The sequence below is a fragment of the Muscardinus avellanarius genome (assembly GCF_963383645.1).
Source record: "Muscardinus avellanarius genome assembly, chromosome: 13".
Taxonomy (NCBI): domain Eukaryota; kingdom Metazoa; phylum Chordata; class Mammalia; order Rodentia; family Gliridae; genus Muscardinus; species Muscardinus avellanarius.
Genome location: NC_137799.1, coordinates 28,252,454 through 28,274,382, shown reverse-complemented (window position 1 = coordinate 28,274,382; position 21,929 = coordinate 28,252,454). Strand labels below are relative to the sequence as shown.

At 39.2% G+C, this 21,929-nt stretch overlaps 1 protein-coding gene across 1 annotated transcript in view; it reads left to right on the top strand.

Annotated features, from left to right (window-relative positions):
* RAD23B (RAD23 homolog B, nucleotide excision repair protein) overlaps window positions 1–21,607 on the top strand; it is a gene marked incomplete at both ends in the record, with an annotated part of 45,484 nt that extends 23,877 nt beyond the window's left edge. The window contains 7 exons of the mRNA XM_080709517.1: window positions 3,739–4,013; window positions 8,067–8,122; window positions 9,701–9,828; window positions 12,648–12,783; window positions 15,605–15,732; window positions 16,876–17,094; window positions 21,494–21,607. Coding sequence (XP_080565643.1) covers window positions 3,739–4,013; window positions 8,067–8,122; window positions 9,701–9,828; window positions 12,648–12,783; window positions 15,605–15,732; window positions 16,876–17,094; window positions 21,494–21,607 — 1,056 coding nt within the window. The remainder of the gene's footprint in view (window positions 1–3,738; window positions 4,014–8,066; window positions 8,123–9,700; window positions 9,829–12,647; window positions 12,784–15,604; window positions 15,733–16,875; window positions 17,095–21,493) is intronic.
* Between the last annotated feature and the right edge of the window lie 322 nt (window positions 21,608–21,929).

Sequence of the window (21,929 nt, the reverse complement as noted above, 5' to 3'; positions counted from 1 at the left end):
TTACAATTTAACCACTTCTAAGTATGTAGCTTAGCAGTGTGTTTTAGCAGATCATGATGTAGCCACAGAATCCACCATCAGAGCTTTCATGTTCCCATATTGAAGTTCTTTACTCACTAAACAAGACTTTTTTTTTCCTTCCCAACCTCCAGCAACTATCATATTCCCTCCCTCCCTCCCTCCCCCCCCCTCTCTCTCTCTCTTCCTTTTTTTTTTTTTTTTTATGGTCCTGGAGACTTAACCTTTATGGGGGAGAGAGGTTTCTATCTCTGAGCTACATCCCCAGTCCTACTTTTTATTGTATTTATTTATTTTAAGTTTGCAAAGCCGGGCGTGGTGGTGCACGCTTGTAATCCCTGAACCTGGGATGCTGAGACAGGAGGATTGCACAGGTTTGAAGCCAGCCTCAGTTACTTAGTGAGGCTCTCAGCAACTTAGTGAGACTCTGTTCCCAAATAAAATATAAAAATAGGTCTGGGAGTATAGCCTGGAGGTAGAAAGACCCTGGGGTTTCGTTCCCAGTGACACCAAAAATAATAATAATAATTTTGTGGTACTGGGGTTGTAAACCAAGGGCACCCTACCTCCAGGCTACACCACCAGCCTTTTTTTTTTTTTTTTTTTTTTTTTGAAACAGGGTCTCACTGAGTTACAAAGGACCTCACTAAGTAGCTGAGGCTGGCCACAAACCAGGATCCTCCTTAGCATCTCTAGTGCTGGGATTGCAAGTGTGCGTCATCACGCATGGCTCCAGCCCTACTTTTTAAAGTTTTTATTTTGAAACAGTCTTACTAGAGTGATGGAATCTTACTTCTTCTGAGGCTGTCTTCAACCTGTGATCCTCCTGTCTCAGCCTCCCAAGTATTAGATTACACACGTGTGCACCACCACTTCTCGCCATCATTATACTTTATGTCTCTGGATTTTTATCCACTCTAGTTTCTCTTTTAAGTAGGATCCTGCAGTAGTCTTTTTGTGAGTTGGTATTGCTACTTTAAAGAATAATGTCTTTGAAGTTCATCTGTGTTGTTACATGTGTCATAATTTCTTTCTTTTTAAAGTTGAATAATATTTCTCATCTTGCTTTTATACATAGTGTATAAAGATAAATGTACTAGGCGAATACTTGCTTATTCTATTATTGATTATGTATTTCTTTAATGTTATGGTAACTTCAGAATGTAACTAAGAATTAGAAAAATTTTCAGATTAGGTACATTTTTAGTAACAGGTACTTGGAGCCCTATTTATTGTATTACACAGAACCCTAATGATATTCATGGTCATTTGATTTTAAGTTAGTAGTAGAAGCCAGCTAGACATGGTGGTATAAGCTAGTAGACCCCATATACCACCATGGTATAGCTGGGACAGGAGGATAACAGATTGGAGGCCAGCCTTAGCAACTTAGTGAGACTCTACTTAAAAAAAATAAAAGTAAGCCGGGCATGGTGGTGCACACTTGTAATCCCAGCATTCAGGAGGCTCAGACAGGGGATCACAGTTCATGGACAGCCTCAGCTACTACTTAGTGAGGCCCTTTGCAACTCAGTGACACCTGTTTCAAAAATAGAGAATAAAAAATAGGGCTGGAGGTGTTCTCGCAGGTAGAATGCCTCTGGGGTCCAACCCTGGTACTGAAAAAAAGAAAAAGTAGAAGCCAACTATTAGAAGGGAAGAAGGTGTTTATAAATAGGCATTATAGAAACAATGAGAAACCTTGTTATGAAGAGAGGGAAAAAAAATATTAAGATGAAAGCCAGGTGTGTTGGCGCATGCTTGTAATCCCAGCATTTGGGAGTCTGAGACAGGAGGATCGCCATTTGTGGACAGCCTCAGCTACTTAAGTGAGGCTCTTTGCAACTCAGTGAGACCATGTTTCCAAATAAAGACTAAAAAATAGGGTAGAGGGTGTAGCTCTGAGGTCAAATGCCTCTGGGTTCCATCCCTAGATTCCCCCCCCACACACACACACACAAATGTATGTATGTATGTAAACAAAAAAAAACTTCAGAAAAGCACAGGAGTTTGGTACTATTTGGAAGAGGACCGACTAGACCTCAGTCTATCACAGTATTCTGTTAATCACAGATAATTAAGGATAATGCTAAATGAGTATAATGCATTTAAAATACATTTTTATCAGGTGGTGCTACACACCTATAATCCCAGTAGTTGGGAGAATAAAAAAGGAAGATTATGGGTTCAGTCAGCATTTCAGCAAGACCCCTCAGTAGCAGCTGTTATTATTATTTGAAACAGGATCTGACTAAGAAGTTGAGGCTAGCAAAGAACCTGTGATCCTTGTCTTTCAACCCCCCAAATACTGGGATTACAGGCTTGCACCTCCACGCCTGGTTCCTTAATAGCTTTTAGGCCCTGTTTCAGAATGAACAATAAAATGGGGTTTGAGCTAGTAACTCAGAGGTAGAATGCCCCTGAGTTAAATCTTCATTATCAATAAAGCAATAAATAAACACATTTTCATCTAGATTGGCTATTACATTTTGATGCTTAAAAGTAGAAATTTTCTCTCTGTGCAGCTCCAGTTTATCCAGAATAGGTCATTGCCTGAGGATTTCCATTTATAGTAGTTTTCTAACATTAAAAATCTTCAGGGTATTATATTGACAGTTAAATAACGTTATAGAGTGAAATACAAGACTCATTGTAGAGAAAAAAGGGTAAATGACACTGGTATTTTTTTTAAACCTTCCTTGCACTAGCCACTTTTCCCCCAACATACTTCTGTTAATTTGAATCAAACAGGACACAGACAACTGGTTGCTTTCACAGTTAGTTGTTTTACGCTCGAGACAGGTGATGCTGTTTTAATGCCATCTCCCACCACAACAGCTTATTTTTGTTACCGAGCTAGCCAGTGAGTCTTGATAGACCTTCAGAGAAAAAGTACTCATAGTATGGTTTTTATATATAATGTAATGTAATTGCTTCTTGCTCTGTGGGAAGCTTTTTCTGCTTTAGAAAGTGCTGAGCATATGATTATGCATTTATTTAGCCTTGATTTCTTTGTTGATGTACATATCTCAAAATGTGCATCTCTTTTTGTACTTGTGCATGTTGATTTATAGTCGATGTTGCGATTTTCTGCCTTCTAAAGTTTAACAGTATTTGGCATGTTCAATAACAATCATACTTTTTCATTTCAAGGAAATTATTTTGGTAATGCTTTTAAGTGACAAATAGTTTAAAGTTATACTCGAGATATATAAAATGTTTTCAGGAAAATATTCTACTTTTTCTTATTTTCCATGTTAACTTGATATAAAGGTTGAAATCGTTGGTTAAACCTAATTGTGGTTGACAATATAAATGTTCTTAGAAACTTTGAAAAGTAACAGTGATTCATTTTGAAACTTTTTATGTGTGTGTGGCACTAGGGAGTGAACCCAGGGGCATTCTACCTCCAAGCTACACTCTCAGCCCTATTTTTAATTTTTTAATTTGAAATAAGGTCTCACTAAGTTGTGGAGAATCTCAATAAGTAGCTGAGGCTGGCAGTGCACCTGCGGTCCTCCTGTCCCAGCCTTCCAAGTACCAGGATTACAAGCATGTGCCACCATGCCTTGCTTCATTTTGATGAACATATTGATCATGTCATTTTACAAAATTATATTCAGGTTACAAGTTTGTATTAGTATTTGTAACTTGTAATAATATAATCTAACTAGACATCACATAATATGTTAAAATTATTTTGCTTTTTAATCTGTTTAGCCCAAAGCAGTGACAACACCAGCACCAGCTACAACTCAGCAATCAAATCCTGCCACCACCACCACCACCACAGTTAGCTCCTCCACAGCAACAACTGTGGTTCAGGCCCCAGCCACCACCCCTGCTGTGGCTCCCACTTCCACACCTGTGTCCACCACTCCAGCACCAACCACAGCATCCTCTGAGCCTGCGCCCGCTAGTGCAGCTCAGCAAGAGAAACCTGCAGAAAAGCCAGTAGAGACACCAGTGGCTACCAGCCCAACATCAACTGACAGGTAAGAGCTGGATTTTAGGAAATTGCATCTCATAATAGGTGTTTAACAAGAACATCTGCATATATTTATTTTGAATATTATTTTGATCAAATTGGCTTCCAATACACTGTTAAATTTTTTTAAACTTTGGAATCTGACTAAACCATGTACTTGTGTCTATTTTGATATAGGTATACATTCCCATAATTGAGATTTCTATGCTCTGTGTTGATTTTTTGTTTTCTTTCAGGAGGGACAAAGTCATTGTTCATTTTGAGTTAATGAGTTAATGTTATTAAATACAAAAGATCAAGGAAGAAGCATTGCCACTCCAATGATTTTTTTTTTTTTAATGTGGCTTATATGCTTTCTGGTCATAGTCATGTTTCATAAGTATTCTTTCACATCAGTAGATTTCCAGTTGGCTGCATAGCACTATGTTTTGGTTCTGGTATAACCTTATATATAGTGGTACAAAGTTCTTATAACCTTAGATAATATAACATTGGTGTTTTACATCATCTGTAAAGTGTAAGTGATGGTAGGACTCTCTCTTACAAGGTTTAAGTGAAATAATTGTCATGTATTTAACACAGCACAGGGTAAGTAGTAACTGCCAAGAGAGAATCAGCATTGTTGTCTTACCTAACACCTTTTGTTGAACCTATGGATTGTTTGGATTTGTCGCAGCTCTCCCTGTCTTTGTGAATTTCCATAGATACTTAAGCTTCTGTCTGTGTAGGTCTTTAGAAAAAAAGATAAAGTGCCAAAATATTTGGGGAGCAAGAAATAATTTTTTGTGGGAGTTTGCATTAAACAGTTTATGTCAAGGACCCCTCTCCATGATAATAAAATGACCAAATCATGATTATCTTGGCCGAAAACCATACAGGGGAATCTCTACTTTTATCTAAGAGCTTGAGTTATATTATAGCTAGCCTTCAGTAGCACTGCACCTGTTTGTGTTCTGTGACTTAATGCAGCTCAGGTCTTAAGTAGCAATGGTTATATGAAATTAAAGACATGATGGAAAACTGAGCAGTGACTAGAAAGAACCTCCTGCCATGGAAAGTGTTTGTGATGTGCTCCACAATAATCAGAAGCATAGAGAGGTGTGCATATGTTCCAAGATGCACAGTGGATGCCTGGAACCACACATAGTACCAAATCCTGTATGTTATGTTTTTGTTTTGTTTACATTTTTGATGGTGGGTACTGAACCCAGGGGCATTTTACTTCTGATCCCTAACTACCCCCATCCCTGTTTATTTTTTTATTTTGAAGTAGTGTCTTGGGCTAGGTTGTAGTGGTGCACACTTGTAATCCCAGTACGTGGGAGGCTGAGACAGGAGGGTTACAGGTTCGCAACCAGCCTCCGCTAAGTAGTGAGACCCTCCACAACTTAATGAGATCCTGTTTCAAAATAAAGACTAAAAAGCACCCCTGGGGGTGTAGTTCAGAAGTAGAATGCTGGGATTATAAGCTACCACGCCCGGCTTAATCAACAAGTTTTAATATGCTGATGTCATCAATTTAAATTTCTATATATTTCTTTTTTTTTTTTTTCCTTCTTGGCAGTACAGTTTACTTATTCTGGAGAGACATGGTTACCTTTTCAGATCTGTAGAAGGGTGCATAAATGAGTTTATGGTCCATGATCCAGGAAAGCAGACACCAGAGTTTCTTACTTGGTTGGACTGTTAGTTATTTTTCAATATTAAGCGCATAATAAAAGGATATACTATGAGAAAGGATGAGAGAAACTCAGAAAACAATCTGCTCTAGCATGCTGTAGTCTCTAAATTTGTGTTGTAAAACATCCAGCATCCTATAAAACATTGAACTTAGTAAATAAATATTAGGACATATATTGGTATGAGTATGGGTTGCAAGGAATTTTGTTCTTCACCTCTGGCCTGAAGTGTCATTATTAGGAATGTTATTTCTTTAGAGTACAGATTCTACTTGTTGAATATCTATCGACCCTAGAGAAACTAGAGTTGTGCACATGACTGCTTTAGTTGAGGACAAGTTCAAATCAACCTAAATCTCTATCAAAAAGGGAAGGATTTACCTGGGCGTGGTGGCTCATGCTTGTAATCCCCGAGTTTGGGAGGCTGAGATAGGAGGATCGCACAGGTTCAAAGCCACAGGTTCAAAGCCAGCCTCAGCTATTGAGTGAGGCTCTCAGCAACTTAATGAGACCCTGTTTCCAAATAAAATATAAAATAGGTCTGGAAGTATAGCCCGGAGGTAGAAAGCCTCTGGGTTCTACCCCCAGTACCACCAAAAAAAAAAAAAAAAAGGGAAGGATTTGCTCAGTGTTTAAGTTCTACTAGAGGAACAGCATTACTCAAAGTGTGGTAGTCTATAGGCTACAATCAGAATATTCTACCTGTGGATTGGATCCCAGAAGTCTGTATTTAAATAAACTTTCCTGGCAAATTCTTAGGCCCACTAAGTTTTGAGAAGCCTTGATACACATAGAGTTAAAGCATGTAGTAGATAGCATATTAGATGAAAGTGATTTCAAGGCTTTTATTAAATGAGAAAAGCTGGTGGCAAAACAGTATAGGCAACAAACAAAAGCTCTTAGAATAACATTAAATTTTTTGTTGGTGTGCCTATTAATGTTTAGGAAGAAAATAGCAAAGGTCTCAGTCTGAAAATGGTTTCCTCTGTTGTTGAGGAGGAGGAAATTGGTGAGGCTGAATTAAGATTGAAGAATGGTGGTTAAAGTATACCTCGGTCTTTCTTTTTGGGGAGTGGGTGAATAATGGGGATTGAAACTTAGTCCTTAAAAGGAATGTTTAAAATGATTTTGAAAATAGTGCAAGTATTTTGAAGATTTATCCTATCAGGCACTAAAATGTATGAATGGACAGTAATGGTTAAAACAGTTTAGAATGATTCATGTTGGAAAAATTGTGTTGTAGGAATAGGCAGTAGTCTAGAAATAGAAACAATTAGGGACTTAATATATGATAAAGATGTAACTTGAGACCATTGTAGAGGAATTGCTGTTGGGATAAATGCTTCCATCTGAAGGGAAAAAAGATGGATCTGCCGTATTGTATGCATAAAAGTAAATTATAGTTGGATAAAGACTTAATGTAAAAATGAATAAACCATCTACTGGTTAAAGAAGAGAAAAAGAAGAATAAAAGTTGAGGATCTGACTACACATTTCTGAATAAGAGCTTGATTTGGTCCACTAAATGGGATACTGTGCGGGGGGGGGGGGGATTGAAGTAGATCTGATTGTGTTGACATGGAGTAATTGTTAAGTTAAAAAGGTACATAAACAAATGACTCAAGTCATTATTCTTTACAGTATAAACCTGTTATCTTAGTGGTTGCTGCTGGGGTGGGGATCTTGGGCAGGAAAAGTACTTGATTTTTATATATTCTTCCTGAGATGTTACCTTTTCAATGTGTTATTTTTGCTGCCTTAAAGTTAGTGATACATTTTAAATTATCAGCAGTAACCACACCCACAACACTGGAGTATAATAGTGTTACTTGATGGAGTTAATGAAAAAACTGAGTTTTCTTTTTAATTGGTTTCTCTTAGAATCGAACTTGGATTTATCCACATCTGCTTTTTTTGCATGCACTGTATTCTTGGACATGTGCGCCTGCTTTCAGCTTTGTCATTCAAAGCTTAATTGTAAAACTTCACTATGTAGACTTTCCACCCGTTTGCTTTCTACATGTGTTCCTTTTATCATGTCCTGCTTTTGATGTTTTTTTTTTTGCTGTGACTTGATTTATACATTTTAATTGTGTCATATTTTTCACATTTGTGAAAAGAATATACAATCTGTAAAGACATTTTTATTTGGGGATATTTTAAATGGTAGATTTTTAGAATAGGAATATTCTAATTGAAAAATTTCCCAAACCATGTAAGTTACAGATAAAGTTTTTGGATTTAATCTAGAGAGTGGTTAAGCAATGTAGCAAAATTGCTATATTTAATTAAAGTCCAGAGATTTTTTCATAAATTAGTAGCTAATTAATATAAATTAAGTTTTATGTACTTTGTAATTTTTTTCTAAAAACCTTTTACAGTACATCAGGAGATTCTTCTCGGTCAAACCTTTTTGAAGATGCAACAAGTGCTCTTGGTAAGTATCTACCTTACATGGATGGTATCTCACTAGAGATAGAGAAGTGGAAGCTTCACTCTCTTGGACCATGATAATGTGTTAATTTTATGGTTACTTACAGTTGGTTTAGGTAATTGTGCAGTTAGTGGTGTTAATGAATACTTCAGGATTTTTTATATTCAGTTTTTTGAACCCCACTCATACAGTTCACTCCTTAAAGAAGCAAATAATTTTTCATTTTCCAAATGCAAATATTAAGTGTAGTCTAAAGGTATGAGCTGTATGTAAATTTATTACAATGTGCCTTTGAAAGGTATAAGATTTTCCTCCATTTACCTCACACGTCTTATTTATTTATCTCCAGCATTCATCCCACTTTTTGGCCCTGTTTCCCATCTGCATCTCATTTACTTCTATTGACTTCTTTTCTCAACTTTTCATTTTACCTGTTGAATAAACTTTCCAGAGGGAGGCAGAGTCATGTCCAGTGTTGTTGTCTAAGGATGACCTGTAGGGCATGTTTAGTTGCTGATCAGGATAAGTATCAGAGGGAAAGGTGGGAGAGGATCAGTCTGCTTTGAGGTGGCAGGATGAGCAACAGTACCCGGAACACAAGTGAAAGAAGAAAATTTTAAGTGAAGTGAGCTTGGGGTTGACGCTGTTTATTTGATCAGTGTTGTCTGCTGTTTCCATGAAAAGTGAGTTGAGTCCAGCTGAGAGGATTAGAAAGAGCCTGTAGGCAGTGACTTATTGGAATAATACCAGCCTTGTGTAGTATACGAGATGGTCTTTTTCTAGCTACTAACCTTCATTTTGATTGTTTTGATAATAAATGGTGTCAAAAGAAAACTGCAAACCTGTTATGCCAATGAGTTGTTTGCTTGAAATGCCGTCCTGTTTTCAAAAAATTGAGTTTATATATCTCTTATAGATTACCTTTACTGGCCTGCTGCTAACACTTTCTCAGTTTATAATTCATATATCTGTTAAACTTTGGGGTATACTAGTTTTTTGTTGCTCTCATAATAAGTTACCACAACTTACTGTTTTATAGTATAGTGAAGTCGGAGACAAGGCCTCCTGGCTAACATGACAGGGTCAGTGGGGCTGTGTTCTTTCTGTATACTAGGGGACGAACCTGTTTTCTTGTCCTTTCTACCTTCTGGAGGCTTTGCACACTTTGTAGCTTATAGCCCCTTTCTCCATCCCAAAGGCAAGCACATAGCTTCTCTGATGCTTCTTTTGCCCACTCATCCCTTTGACTTTATCTGCCTCTTTCTACTTTTAAGGTTTCCTGTGATGACATTGTTCTAGGGTGAGTTCTATATCTTGAAATCAGACAATTAGCTATTTCAGTTATAGCTACAGCTTCACTTCCCTTTTTTCAGATAATCTAACATATTTATAGGTTTCCAGGTTTAAGGCTTAGACATCTCTGAGGGACCATTATTCTGTTTTACTTAATGTGTGTTGTAATTTATACTGCTATTTCTTTTTATAATTCTAAATAGTATGTGCAAAACGTATATATAATATTTAATATATTAGAGAATGTTTATTAAGTGTTCCTGGCCTTTTCTCTTCTCCCTTTTTTAGTGACAGGTCAGTCTTATGAGAACATGGTAACTGAGATCATGTCAATGGGCTATGAGCGAGAGCAAGTAATTGCAGCCCTGAGAGCCAGTTTCAACAATCCTGACAGAGCAGTGGAGTACCTTTTAATGGTGAGAAACAGTTTACTTTCCTTCTATTTGTTTAAGATAAAGGCTGAAAGAAAGATTTTTTTAAAAGAGTTCACTAGAGAAGAAGAATGTATACTAGATAATTTATATAATGCTTTTAATTTTCCTAGGATGTTAACATTTTGTGTTGATAAAGTACTGACTTTTTAGTCTTAAAACTGCTCCAACCTGGGTGTGGTGGCACATGCTTATAATCTCAGTACTTGGGGAGGCTGAGACCAGAGGTTCGAGGGGTGCAGCCAACCTCAACAACTTGAGGCCCTCCGCCTTAGATCTTGTTTCAAAATAAAAAACATAAAGTAGGGCTGTAGGCAGTGGGTGTGGCTCAGAGGTAGAATACCCTTCTCTATTTGTCTTTATGCTTCGTTTTCTAATTAAGTCTGAATTGCCCCAGAGATCATCTTAGATAGCCACTGTCATAGCTCTTTGGAGGAAGCAGTCCACAGTGTGCAGCACAATCCTTCTTTTCTTTGTGGCACTTTTGTTGGAAACTCCTTCCCAGGTGCCAGCTGCCCTCTGGAGGGCCTCAGCACACCACTCTCTGCTCTGCCCTCACCTGTGCCTGTGCATTTATGTGTGAAATTCACAACTTTGTCTTGCCATATCATTTTATCTTTTTGAGTTATCTCTCCTAGTATCCACATGAGTGGTGCCTTTAAAGATGCTGGCAGCTCATTTATATATTTAATTTAGAATTGAAGAATCATTTGGTTGATAATTTTTTTGTGGCTCTGTTTCAGGAGACCTCCTCCCCCAGACAGTATAAAATTATTGCCTTTTATTGAATGGCTTTAATTTATACTTGACTTAGAATTCTGCCTAGATACTTTGATCTAATTCCTGAAGTTTTGAGGTATTTAAAAAAAAAAAGCCGGGCGTGGTGGCGCACGCTTATAATCCCCACACTTGGGAGGTGGAGACAGGAGGATCCCGCAGGTTCGAAGCCAGCCACGCAGGCGTAAGAGACCCTGTTTCCAAATAAAAATATAAAATAGGTCTGGGAGTGTAGCCCGGAGGTAGAAGGGCTTCCAGGAACCCCAGTACCACAAAAAAAAAAAAAAAAAAAAAAATCACTCCCAAGTTGCTGTTTTTATTTTCCCCAGTACTGAGGATAGAACCCAGGGGCATTCTACCTCCAAGCTCTACCCCCTGCCTTATTTTTTATTATTTATTTATTTATTTATTTTGAAACAGGGTCTCATTAAGTTGTGGGGGGCCTCACTAAGTAGCTGAAGCTGTCTGTGAACAGCTATCCTCTGGTCTCAGCCTCCAGAATGCTAGGATTACAAGCATGTGCCACCACACCCCCAAGTTGTTGAATCTTAAAGCTACAAATGTAGCATCAAATACAAATACATAAACAGATGAGAAATGAGTTCATGAAAATTTAAAAGGTTTTTGCTATATTTGGTATTTATTTCATAGACTGAAAAAAACCTACTTTAGACTGGTTAACATTCAAGTTAAATTTTTTGGTTTTGTCTATTGCAGGTTCACAGATGGCCTTTAGCTACTTAGTGAGACCTTGTTTCAAAATAAAGAATTAAAAAGAAATAGGGCTGGGGAAGGGATAGAGCTCAGAGGTAGAATGCTCCTGGGTTCAATCTTTAGTACTGCAAAAAAAAGAAAGAGCGAGGGGAGGAAAGGGTCTCACTAAGTATCACAGGCTGACCTCAAATTTGCAATCTTTTTGCCTCAGCTTCCTGAGTACGCACCACCATGACAGGCTTAAAATCTAAGAATTTGCTAAAAACACTTTTTAATAGTTGTGGTTGAAAAGTCTATAAATCATGTACATCAAAATAAGGTGTCCCAAAAGTCTTTCTCTGAGTTACACCCCCAGCCCTATTTCATTTTATTTTGAAACAGGGTCTCAGTGGGTTGATGAAGTTTCACTTCTTGCTGAGGCTGACAAACCTGCTCTCCTTTCTCAACTTCCCAAGTACTGGGATTACAGGCCGGCGCCATCATGCCTGGCATGAAAGCTTTTATGATGCTTAAAAGTCAGAGCAATGTGTAGCACAAAACCTTGGTTATGTGTAGTTTTAATGTGATCTATTAGTATTTTTTAAATTTAAATAATGAGATGTTTAGTATAGGTGTCTTATTGGATATCACAACTAATGAGCATTTTTGTCATTGTGTCTCTCTCCTTCCTTTCTACCTTCTTACCTTCCTGCCTCCTTGTGCTGGGGACTGAGCCCAGGGATTCTACCTCGAAGCTACACCTTAAGCCCTATTTTGAAGCAGAGTCTCGCTAAATTGCTGGCAGCCTCACAGAATTGCTGAGGCTGGCTTCGAGCCTGTGATCCTTTTTTTTTTTTTTTTTTTTTTTTGGTGGTACTGGGGGTGGAACCCAGAGGCTTTCTATCTCCCGCTATACTCCCAGAGCTATTTTATATTTTATTTGGAAACAGGGTCTCACTAAGTTGCTGAGAGCCTCACTAAGTAGCTGCGGCTGGCTTCGAACCTGTGCGATCCTCCTGTCTCAGCCTCCCAAGCACGGGGATTACAAGCGTGCGCCACCACGCCCGGCGAGCCTGTAATCCTTCTGTCACAGACTCCCAAGTACTGGGATTACAGGCATGTGCCACTATGCCCTGCTCACTTGGACCATTTCTAATTCATTTGAATCTGTATACTTTCATAATCCCTTTTATAATCTATTTTAACTGAATTAGACAACTGTTTTATGCTTTTGTATATTAGACAGGGATATTAAATAGTGTATCCACCTTTGACTTCACTGGTTTTTTGTTGTTGTTTATTGGGGAGTTTTAAGCTTGGACATTGTGTTGTAGGGAATCCCTGGAGATAGAGAAAGTCAGGCCGTGATTGACCCTTCTCAGGCAGCTAGTACTGGGACGCCTCAGTCTTCAGCAGTGGCGGCAGCTGCAGCGACTACAACAGCAGCGACTACAACAGCGAGTTCTGGAGGTAAAGTGGAAGCTTCTGGATGGGGAAGAAATGATCATGGATTTTAGTGTAAACGGTTTAATCTGAAATATTTTAGAGGTGAGGTTCATTCTTGAAGCATTTAGATAACTTTTAAGATAAGTTCTATAAGCCACACGTGGTGTGGTGCACGCTGGTAATTTCAGTATTGGGAGGCTGAGACAGGAGGATCACAGGTTTCTGGCCAGCCTTAACTACTTAGTGAGGCACTCCACAACTTAGTGAGATCCTGTTTCAAAATAAAGAAAATAGGGATGAGGGGTGTAGGTTGGAGGTAGAATGTCCCCGGGTTCAATCCCCAGTACAGGAGGGGTGGGGTGGGGGTGGGATCTTCATTTGCAGCCAGGTGCGGTGGCGCACACTTGTAATCCAGCACTTGGGAGGCTGAGACAGGAGGATCGCACAGGTTCAAAGCCAGCCTCAGCATTTAGTGAGGCTCTCAGCAACTTAGTGAGACCCTGTTTTAAAATAAGAATAAAAAAGAGGGCTGGGAGTGTCGCTTGGAAGTAGAATGCCCCTGGATTTCATCTCCAGTATGAGGGAGGGGAGGTCTCCATTTGCTAATGTTAAAGAGAGTTTAGAAGAAATTCTACCAAGTGTATTAAACATCATTGCCACAGTTTTATGAAAGGACATGGTCTGGTTTATTCTAAGGAAAAGATGCATTTTAGTTTGCATTCTGAAGTACTTAAACATCTAAGGAAATAAAGCCCTGAGATATTTACAGTTTAATATCTAAAGAGGAAAAGCAAAGTTTGAATTCAGATCTCCTTACTGGTCAGTCCTCACACTTCCATTAATTTAGGGCTGGCTGCAGAGCAAAGCCTAAGCCTGTGGTAGACCCAAGAGTTATGTTCTCTTTGCTGCGTTTCCTAGCTCTCATTAAAGTAAGTTCTGATTAGCCTCGAACCTCCCCTAAGAACTTTACACACCTCTCCCAGAGGACAAGGCTTTGGTGTTGGGCTCTATGTGGTGATGGAAGACAGAGGCCACAGCTTCAATTCTGATAGAGGATGTGTCCCAATCAGCACGTATGAGGTGATTTAGTCACCCCCTGGTCATTTTTGTTATCTATAAAACTAGTATTATACAAATAACAACCATGTGTTAATGTCCATTTTTATTTGTTTATTTATTTATTTATTTTTGCCGGTCTGGGGGTGGAACCCAGAGGCATTTGACTTCCAAGCTACACCCCATGCCCTATTTTTTTATTCTTTATTTTGAAACAGGATCTCACTAAGTTGCAGAGGGCCTCACTAAGTAGCTGAGGCTGTCCGTGAACCGTGATCCTCTGGTCTCAGCCTCCCAAATGCTGGGATTACAAGTGTGTGCCACCACGCCCGGCTTAATAATGATCATTTTAATTTTAGTGAATGTCTTCCCAAGAAATTTAGAAATGACAACATCTGAGAATTCTTGTTACTTACTAGTAACCTCATTAAAAATATAATTCTGTGTATGCAAGTCTCAGTTCATATAGCATAACCAAATGTAGTTCTTAGAATAAGGAATTAGATATATTAGTAGTAAATTATCTTATACTTTATCTCAATTTTTTTGTGTGTGTTTGTGTGGTACTAGGGTGTAACCCAGGGGCTATTCTACCTCTGGGCTATACTCCCAGACCTATTTTATGCTTTTATTTTGGAAACAAGGTCTCACTAAGTTGCTGAGAGCCTCACTCAGTAGCTGAGGCTGGCTTTGAACCTGTGGGATCCTCCTGTCTCTGCCTCCTACGCTCTGGGATCACAAGTGTGCACCACCACACCCAGCTACCTCAAGTTTTTAGAGATCCCAAATGTTTGAATTTAATGGTAATGAGCAAGTCTTTTCTCTAATTGCATTTAAGTTTGTATTAAATATCCCCCTGATTTACAAACCTGATATTAATCTTTAGTACTAAATACTTTCACTTCGCTTTGGTTTAGCATTTCCAAGGAATTCACATTCAGGTTGTGTTCTTTGAGAGTATTTGGTTTTGTAGTCATGTGCCCCCATAAAATTTTGGTCAAAACACTGGTCCCATAAGATCATAAGATTATATTGCTTAGTGATGTCATTTATAGCCATTTGTTTTCCTGAGTAATATGTTTGATGTTTATACAGTGACAGAATTGCCTGGCCAGGCATTTCTAAGAATGTTTCCCTGTCCTTAAGTGATGTGTTGCTGTTATATAAAGTAACTGCTTTTTGTTTTTGTTAGTTTGGGTATGTTTTCTGTTGTTGCTGCTGCTGCTGCTACTACTGGGTGTGTGTGTGTGTGTGTGTGTGTGTGTGTGTGTGTGTGTGTGTGTGTTACTAGGGATTGAACCCAGGGGCATTTTACTTCTGAGCTATACTCCCAGACCCAATTTTATTTTTTATTTTGAAACAGGGTCACACTAAAAAGCTAATACTGGCTTCAAACCTGCAATCCTCCTGTCTCTGCCTCCCAGTACTGGGATTACAAGCGTGCACCACCACACCTGGCTGTTTGTTTGCTTGTGTGTGTTTACTTTGGAAACAGGATCTCACTAAGTTGCTGCAGCCTAAGTTGTTGAGGCTGGCTTCCATCCTGGGGTCCTCCTGTCTCAGCCTCCCACGTGACTGGGATTATAAGACATGAACCGCCATACCTGGCTTGGTATTTTTCATAGAAACTTTTGAGCAACTTGAACAGCTTTCAACACTTTTTTTTGAGAGAACACATCTGAGAACTCATTTTTCACTTAGTAATATTTGTTGGAAAAATGTGTGATTTTTAAACCAGCCCTTTGTTACATGTATTTTCTGACTTTGTTTTAAAATGTTTGTATTTCAGGACATCCCCTTGAATTTTTACGGAATCAGCCTCAGTTTCAACAGATGAGACAAATTATTCAGCAGAATCCTTCACTGCTTCCAGCACTGCTACAACAAATAGGTCGAGAAAATCCTCAATTACTTCAGGTAATTATTTAGTGAGTTTTAATTTAAAGTTCATGAACATCTTTCTCCTCCTGAACAGATAGGAATATTGTAAAAAGTAGTGGGATATTGAGCTTGGATTAATTTAAGCTAGTCAAATAATAATTTGGGAAACTTTTTCTCTTTTTTTCTTACATATTCCTAGTGTTACCATTGTTAGAGAATTTGAGAAGCCATTTAACAAAGAAACTGCTAGATTTTATAAATATCTTTTTCCATCCTGGAAATTGGACCTGGAGGCATTCTACCTCTAAACTATACCTTTGGCCTTTTAAAAAAAAATTATGTTGAAAGAGGATCTCACCAGGTAGCTGAGAGTCTCACTGCATTGCTGAGGCTGTCCTTGAACCTGTGATCCTCCTGTCTTAACTTCCTAAGTACTAGGATTGAAGATGCATGTAACCCCATGTGGCTCTATAAATCACTTTATATAAGCTTACCACCAGTGGGGCACTGCTTCTTAGAAAACATAGCTATGGGTTTATTTAATGCTCTGATTAGAAAGCATTTGAGTGTTGTATAAAGTATTAAGTTTCTTAAATAATATGCAAGAAATTACTCTTTTGTGTGGTATTGGGGTTCCTGAAAGCTCTTCTACCTCCGGGCTACACTCCCAGACCTATTTTTACATTTTTATTTATTTTTATTTTATTTATTTATTTATTTATTTATTTATTTATTTATTTATTTATTGGTGGTACTGGGGTTCCTGGAAGCCCTTCTATCTCCGGGCTACACTCCCAGACCTATTTTTTTACATTTTTATTTGGAAACAGGGTCTCCTAAGTCAACGCGCGCGGCTGGCTTCGAACCTGCGTGATCCTCCTGTCTCTGCCTCCCAAGCGCGGGGATTACAAGCGTGCGCCACCACGCCCGGCTACATTTTTATTTGGAAACAGGGTCTCCTAAGCCAGCGCATGCAGATGGCTTTGAACCTGCGTGATCCTCCTGTCTCTGCCCTCCCAAGCGTGGGGATTACAAGCGTGCACCACCACACCCGGCAAGAAATTACTTTTAAAATATTGAAATTGCAAAGTAATTTTATTTTATTTATATTTAGAATAGCTATTTTTCTGAAGATATTTAATGTCAGTGTATTTTTCTCTGTCCTTCAAATAACCACAGCAAATTAGCCAACACCAGGAGCATTTTATTCAGATGTTAAATGAACCAGTTCAAGAAGCTGGTAGTCAAGGAGGAGGAGGAGGAGGAGGTGGAGGAGGAGGAAGTGGAGGTGGAGGTGGAAGTGGAAGTGGAGGTGGCACTGGAGGAATTGCAGAAGCTGGAAGTGGGCATATGAACTACATTCAAGTAACACCTCAGGAAAAAGAAGCTATAGAAAGGGTGAGTTCAAGTAAAAATAAAGATTCTGTTTGTTAGTCACGTGTTACATATTTAGTAGTCACGTGGGGCTTAGTGGCTAATGTTGAGTGGCCCAGATGTGGAGCGTTTCTGTTCACTGTAGTTGTTCTTTCAAGCAACCTTGCCCTCAGGGCTGCAGTAAGGACAGTCTCTTAGCTCTGCTTCCCCACCTGGTCCTCTGGGAAGCCCAGGACTAGAAGTACAGTGCCTTTTTTGCATGAAACTATATATGATCCAAAAATTTCATTGATGTTTTAAAAATCAAGGAAGAAAATCTTAAAGCATGTACCCAAATTCTAAATTATTTCTTTTTTTATATTTCAAATTGTACTTCACTTTTGTCACTAAAATGTAAAATAAATGTATACATGAGTTACATAAGAATTTAGTTCAGTAAACATCAGATTTCAGCTGATTCTCTTTCTGTTATTACTAGGCTGATCAGTGCTGGTCATGGCACTGAAGTGACCATACTGTGTGGGTGTTTACTTGTTTGTTTAGGTGCTAGGGATTGAACCCAGCGGCATTCTACTCCAGAACTATATCCCCAGCCCTCTATTTTTATTTTAAAACATTCTCATTAAGAATCTGAGGATGGCCTCATGCCAAAAAGCCTGACATGGTGGCTCACGCTTGTAATCCCAGCATTTGGGAGGCTGAGGTAGGAGGATAGTGGTTTACGGCCAGCCTCAGCCTCAGTGAGACCCTGTTTCAAAATAAAGAATAAAAGCATAGGGCCAGAGGTATAGCTCGGAAGTAGAATGCCCCTGGATTCCATCCCCAATACTGCAAAAAGATAAAGAAGTCCTGGGATTATAGGCGTGTGCTACTATGCCCAACAAGATTTATTTCTTCCTTTTAATATTTGAATATTTGGTGAACAGTTTTTACCCAATCTTGTTTTTTTGAGATGGAAATCAGATAAATTGAATTATAACTTAATATACTTTAAAAAGTTATCTAGACAGTAGTTTGTATGATAGGTGGTGGGAGTGTTCAGGGTTTATTTTATTTTATTTTTTATTTATTTTTTTTATTTATTTATTTATTTTTTTTGCGGTACTGGGGTTCCTGGAAGCCCTTCTACCTCTGGGCTACACTCCCAGACCTATTTTTACATTTTTATTTGGAAACAGGGTCTCCTAAGCCAGCGCGCACGGCTGGCTTCGAACCTGCGCGATCCTCCTGTTTCCGCCTCCCAAGCGCAGGGATTACAAGCGTGTGCCACCACGCCCGGCAGGGTTTATAATTATGTGTTTTCTAAGCTATATTTTATTCATTTGTTTATTTATTTATTTATTTTGGTACTGGTAGTTGAACCCAGATCTTAAGCCCATGCTAGGCAAGCACTCTATCACTGAGCTATACCCTCAGGCCTTTTGAGGTTTTGTTTGTTTGTTTGTTTGTTTGTTTGTTTGTTTTTTGAGTCAAGATCTCACTAAGTTGCCAAGGCAGGTCTTGAACCTGTGTTCCTTTTGCCTCCACCTCCCAAGTAGTTAGGATTGCAGGTATGTGTCATGCTACCTGACAAATACAACTTAATACGTGTTTCCCAAGATGGTGTGTGTGTGTGTGTGTGTGTGTGTGTGTGTGTGTGTGTGTGTGTAGTCGCAAAGGGCCTCACTAAGTAGTTGAGGTTGGCTGCAAACTCGGACCCTCCTTTCCCAGCCTCCCAAATGCTGGGATTAAAAGCATGTGCCACTCTGCCTGGCTTCTTTTAATTTTTTATTTTGAAATAGAGTCTAAGTTGCAGAGGCTGGCCTTGAACCTGCAGTCCTTGCATCAGCCTTCTAAGTACTGAAATTATAAGGTTATGCCACCTAGCCTAGCTAATGTCACCATTTTGTGTGTGTGTGTGTGTGTGTGTGTGTGTGTGTAATGGTAAAGTAGATTGAAATAGCATAAATTTTGATTTCATAATATGTAGTGATACTAATAATAAATCACCTGTTTTTTCTAGTATAAAGTAATTGCCAGTAATGTTTAATCCAAATGAAACACATGAGTTTCTTTAAGAAATGAATCATTTAGCAATTTGTGGTAGTGTGTGCCTGTAATTTCAGTAATTTGGGAGGCTGAGACAAGAGGATTTGCAGATTTGAGGCCAACCTCAGCAACATAGCAAAAGACTTCAGCAAATTAGTGAGATCTTGTTTCAAAATAAAATATGGAATTGGGTTGAGGGTTGAGGTTGAATGCCTCCGAGTTTATCCCTTATAGACACCCAAAAAAAAAAAAAAAAAAAAAAAGGAAATCACTTAAAGTGAAGCGCAGCGATGAGCAGCACCCAGCGCTTGGGAAGCTGAGGCGAGAGGCACAGGTTTAGAGCAGCCTCAGCAGCGTAGCGAGGCCCTGACCAGAATTTTTACTTATTTTGTGTGGTCCTAGTGATTGAACCCAGGGGCTTTCTACTGCCCAGCTATACCTCCAGTCCTATTAAATTTCTTATTTTGAAATAAGGACTCACTGATTCCTGAGGTTGTACTCAAGCCTGCGGTCCGATCCTCTGTCTCAACTTCCCAAATTCGAGGATTACAGGCTACCATACCCTGCCTACTTGCTATCTGTGTGTCTATTTTGTGGTGCTGAGGGTTTTGTTGTTGTTTTGTTTTGTTTGTTTGTTTTTGTACTGGGGGTAGAACCCAGGGGCTTTTCTACCTCCGGGTTATACTCCCAGGCCTATTTTATACTTTTTTATTTGGAAATAGGGTCTCACTAAGTTGCTGAGAGCCTCAATAGCTGAGGCTGGCTTTAAACCTGTGCGATCCTCCTGTCTCAGCCTCCCGAGCACTGGGATTATAAGCGTTGTACCACCACGCCCAGCTGATACTGAGGATTAAACCCTGGTACATTCTATCTATGAGCTATACCCACAGCCCCCCTTTTTTTTTTTTTAAATAGGGTCATGGTGTTGGTGGGGTTGATGAGTTTTACTTCTTGCTGAGGTTGTCCTCAAACCTTGGATTCTGCATCTCATCCTCCCAAGTACTGGGATTGCAGGCATGCACCACCATGCCCCATCTATTTCAAAATTTTAATAAAAGGGTTGGGGGTTTGGTCAGAGGTAGAATGTTCCTGGGTTCTATCCCCAGTACCAAAAAAGAAATAAAACATTTAAAAATAATTCAATGTGATGATTAAGCTTTCTCCAGATGTTCTTATTCTCATCTTCATACTTATAGTACTAGAAGCCATTTGATACATACATATTTTTTTACATTTCTTTGGGGTTGATTAATTTGGGTCTGGAGGGATCTTTGTCTTGTCTTTGTGTGCGTGTGTGTGTGTCTGTCTGTCTGCTGGGGATTGAGCCTAGAGGAATCCAACCTCTAAGCTATGCTCCCAGCCTGAATTTGGTTTTATATTTGGAAACAAAGCCTCCCTGCATGCCTAGGCTGCGTTTGAACCTACGGTCCTCCTTTCTCAGCTTTCCAAGTACTAGGATTACAGGTGTGTGCACCACAGCTAGCTAGGGTTACTTTCAAACCATGACAGCTTCTAATTTTTATTCTATTTTTATTTTTTTGTAGTACTGGGGATGGAACCCAGGAGCATTCGACCTTCGAGCTACACCCCCTGCCTTATTTTTTATTCTTTATTTTGAAACCTGGTCTCACTGAGTTGCGGAGGGCCTAAGAAGCTGAGGCTGTCCATGAACTGTGATTCTCCTGTCTCATCCTCCCGAATGCTGGGATTACAAGCATCCGCCACCACACCCAGCCTATTTTTTATTCTTTATTTTGAAACATGGTCTCCCTGAGTTGCAATGGGCCTCACTAAGTAGCTGACACTGTCCATGAACCGCGATCCTCCTGTCTCAGCCTCCCAAATGATGGGGTTACAAGCTTGTGCCACCATGCCCAGCTTTTAATTTTTCGTGTTATGGGCAACACATGTTTGCACAGTACCTGTTAGTCCAACAGCTTTAACAAGAACAAAGACTTTTTAGATGGTTGTAAGGGTTCCAACCAGCCCCTTAGGTCAGTTAGTGGATTCAAATCCAGGTAGGACTGAGTTCATTTATGTTTTTATTTTTTATTTTTATTTTTTGGTGGTAATGGGTTCCTGGAAGCCCTTCTGCCTCTGGGCTACACTCCCAGACCTATTTTATCCTTTTTTTTTTTTTTTTTTGAACAGGGTCTCTTAAGCCAGCATGGCAGGCTTCAAAACAATGCGATCCGCCTGTCTCTGCCTCCCAAGCACGGGGATTGCAAGTGTGCACCACCAAACCCGGCTCATGTAAAATTTTTTAAGCTCTTATTTTATGCGTAGTTTTTTTTAAGTGATGATCTGTTAGCATTATAGTGTAATTCATAATATGTGGAGAAAATTAAAAGTATGATAATTGGTGCAATGAATTTGTTGTTTCTTTCTCTTCTAGTTAAAGGCATTAGGATTTCCTGAAGGACTTGTGATACAAGCATATTTTGCTTGTGAGAAGAATGAGAATTTGGCTGCCAATTTTCTTCTACAGCAGAATTTTGATGAAGATTGAAAGGGACTCTTTTGTATCTCATACTTCACACCAGTGCATTACACTAACTTTGTTCACTGGATTGTCTGGGATGACTTGGGCTCATATCCGCAGTCCTTGGTATACGGTAGTAGATTGTTGGGGTGGGGAGGGAGGGATCTAGGACATAGGGCAGGGATAAATACAGTGCATGTCTGCTGCAATTAGCAGATGCCGCAAATCCACACCATGTAAAATATACAACCAAAAAAAAATCAGCTTTTGCAGGTCTTTATTTCTTCTATAAAACAGTAGGTTTCCCTAGGTTTCACTCTTTTTAGTATACTAGATCCAGAAATTTAGT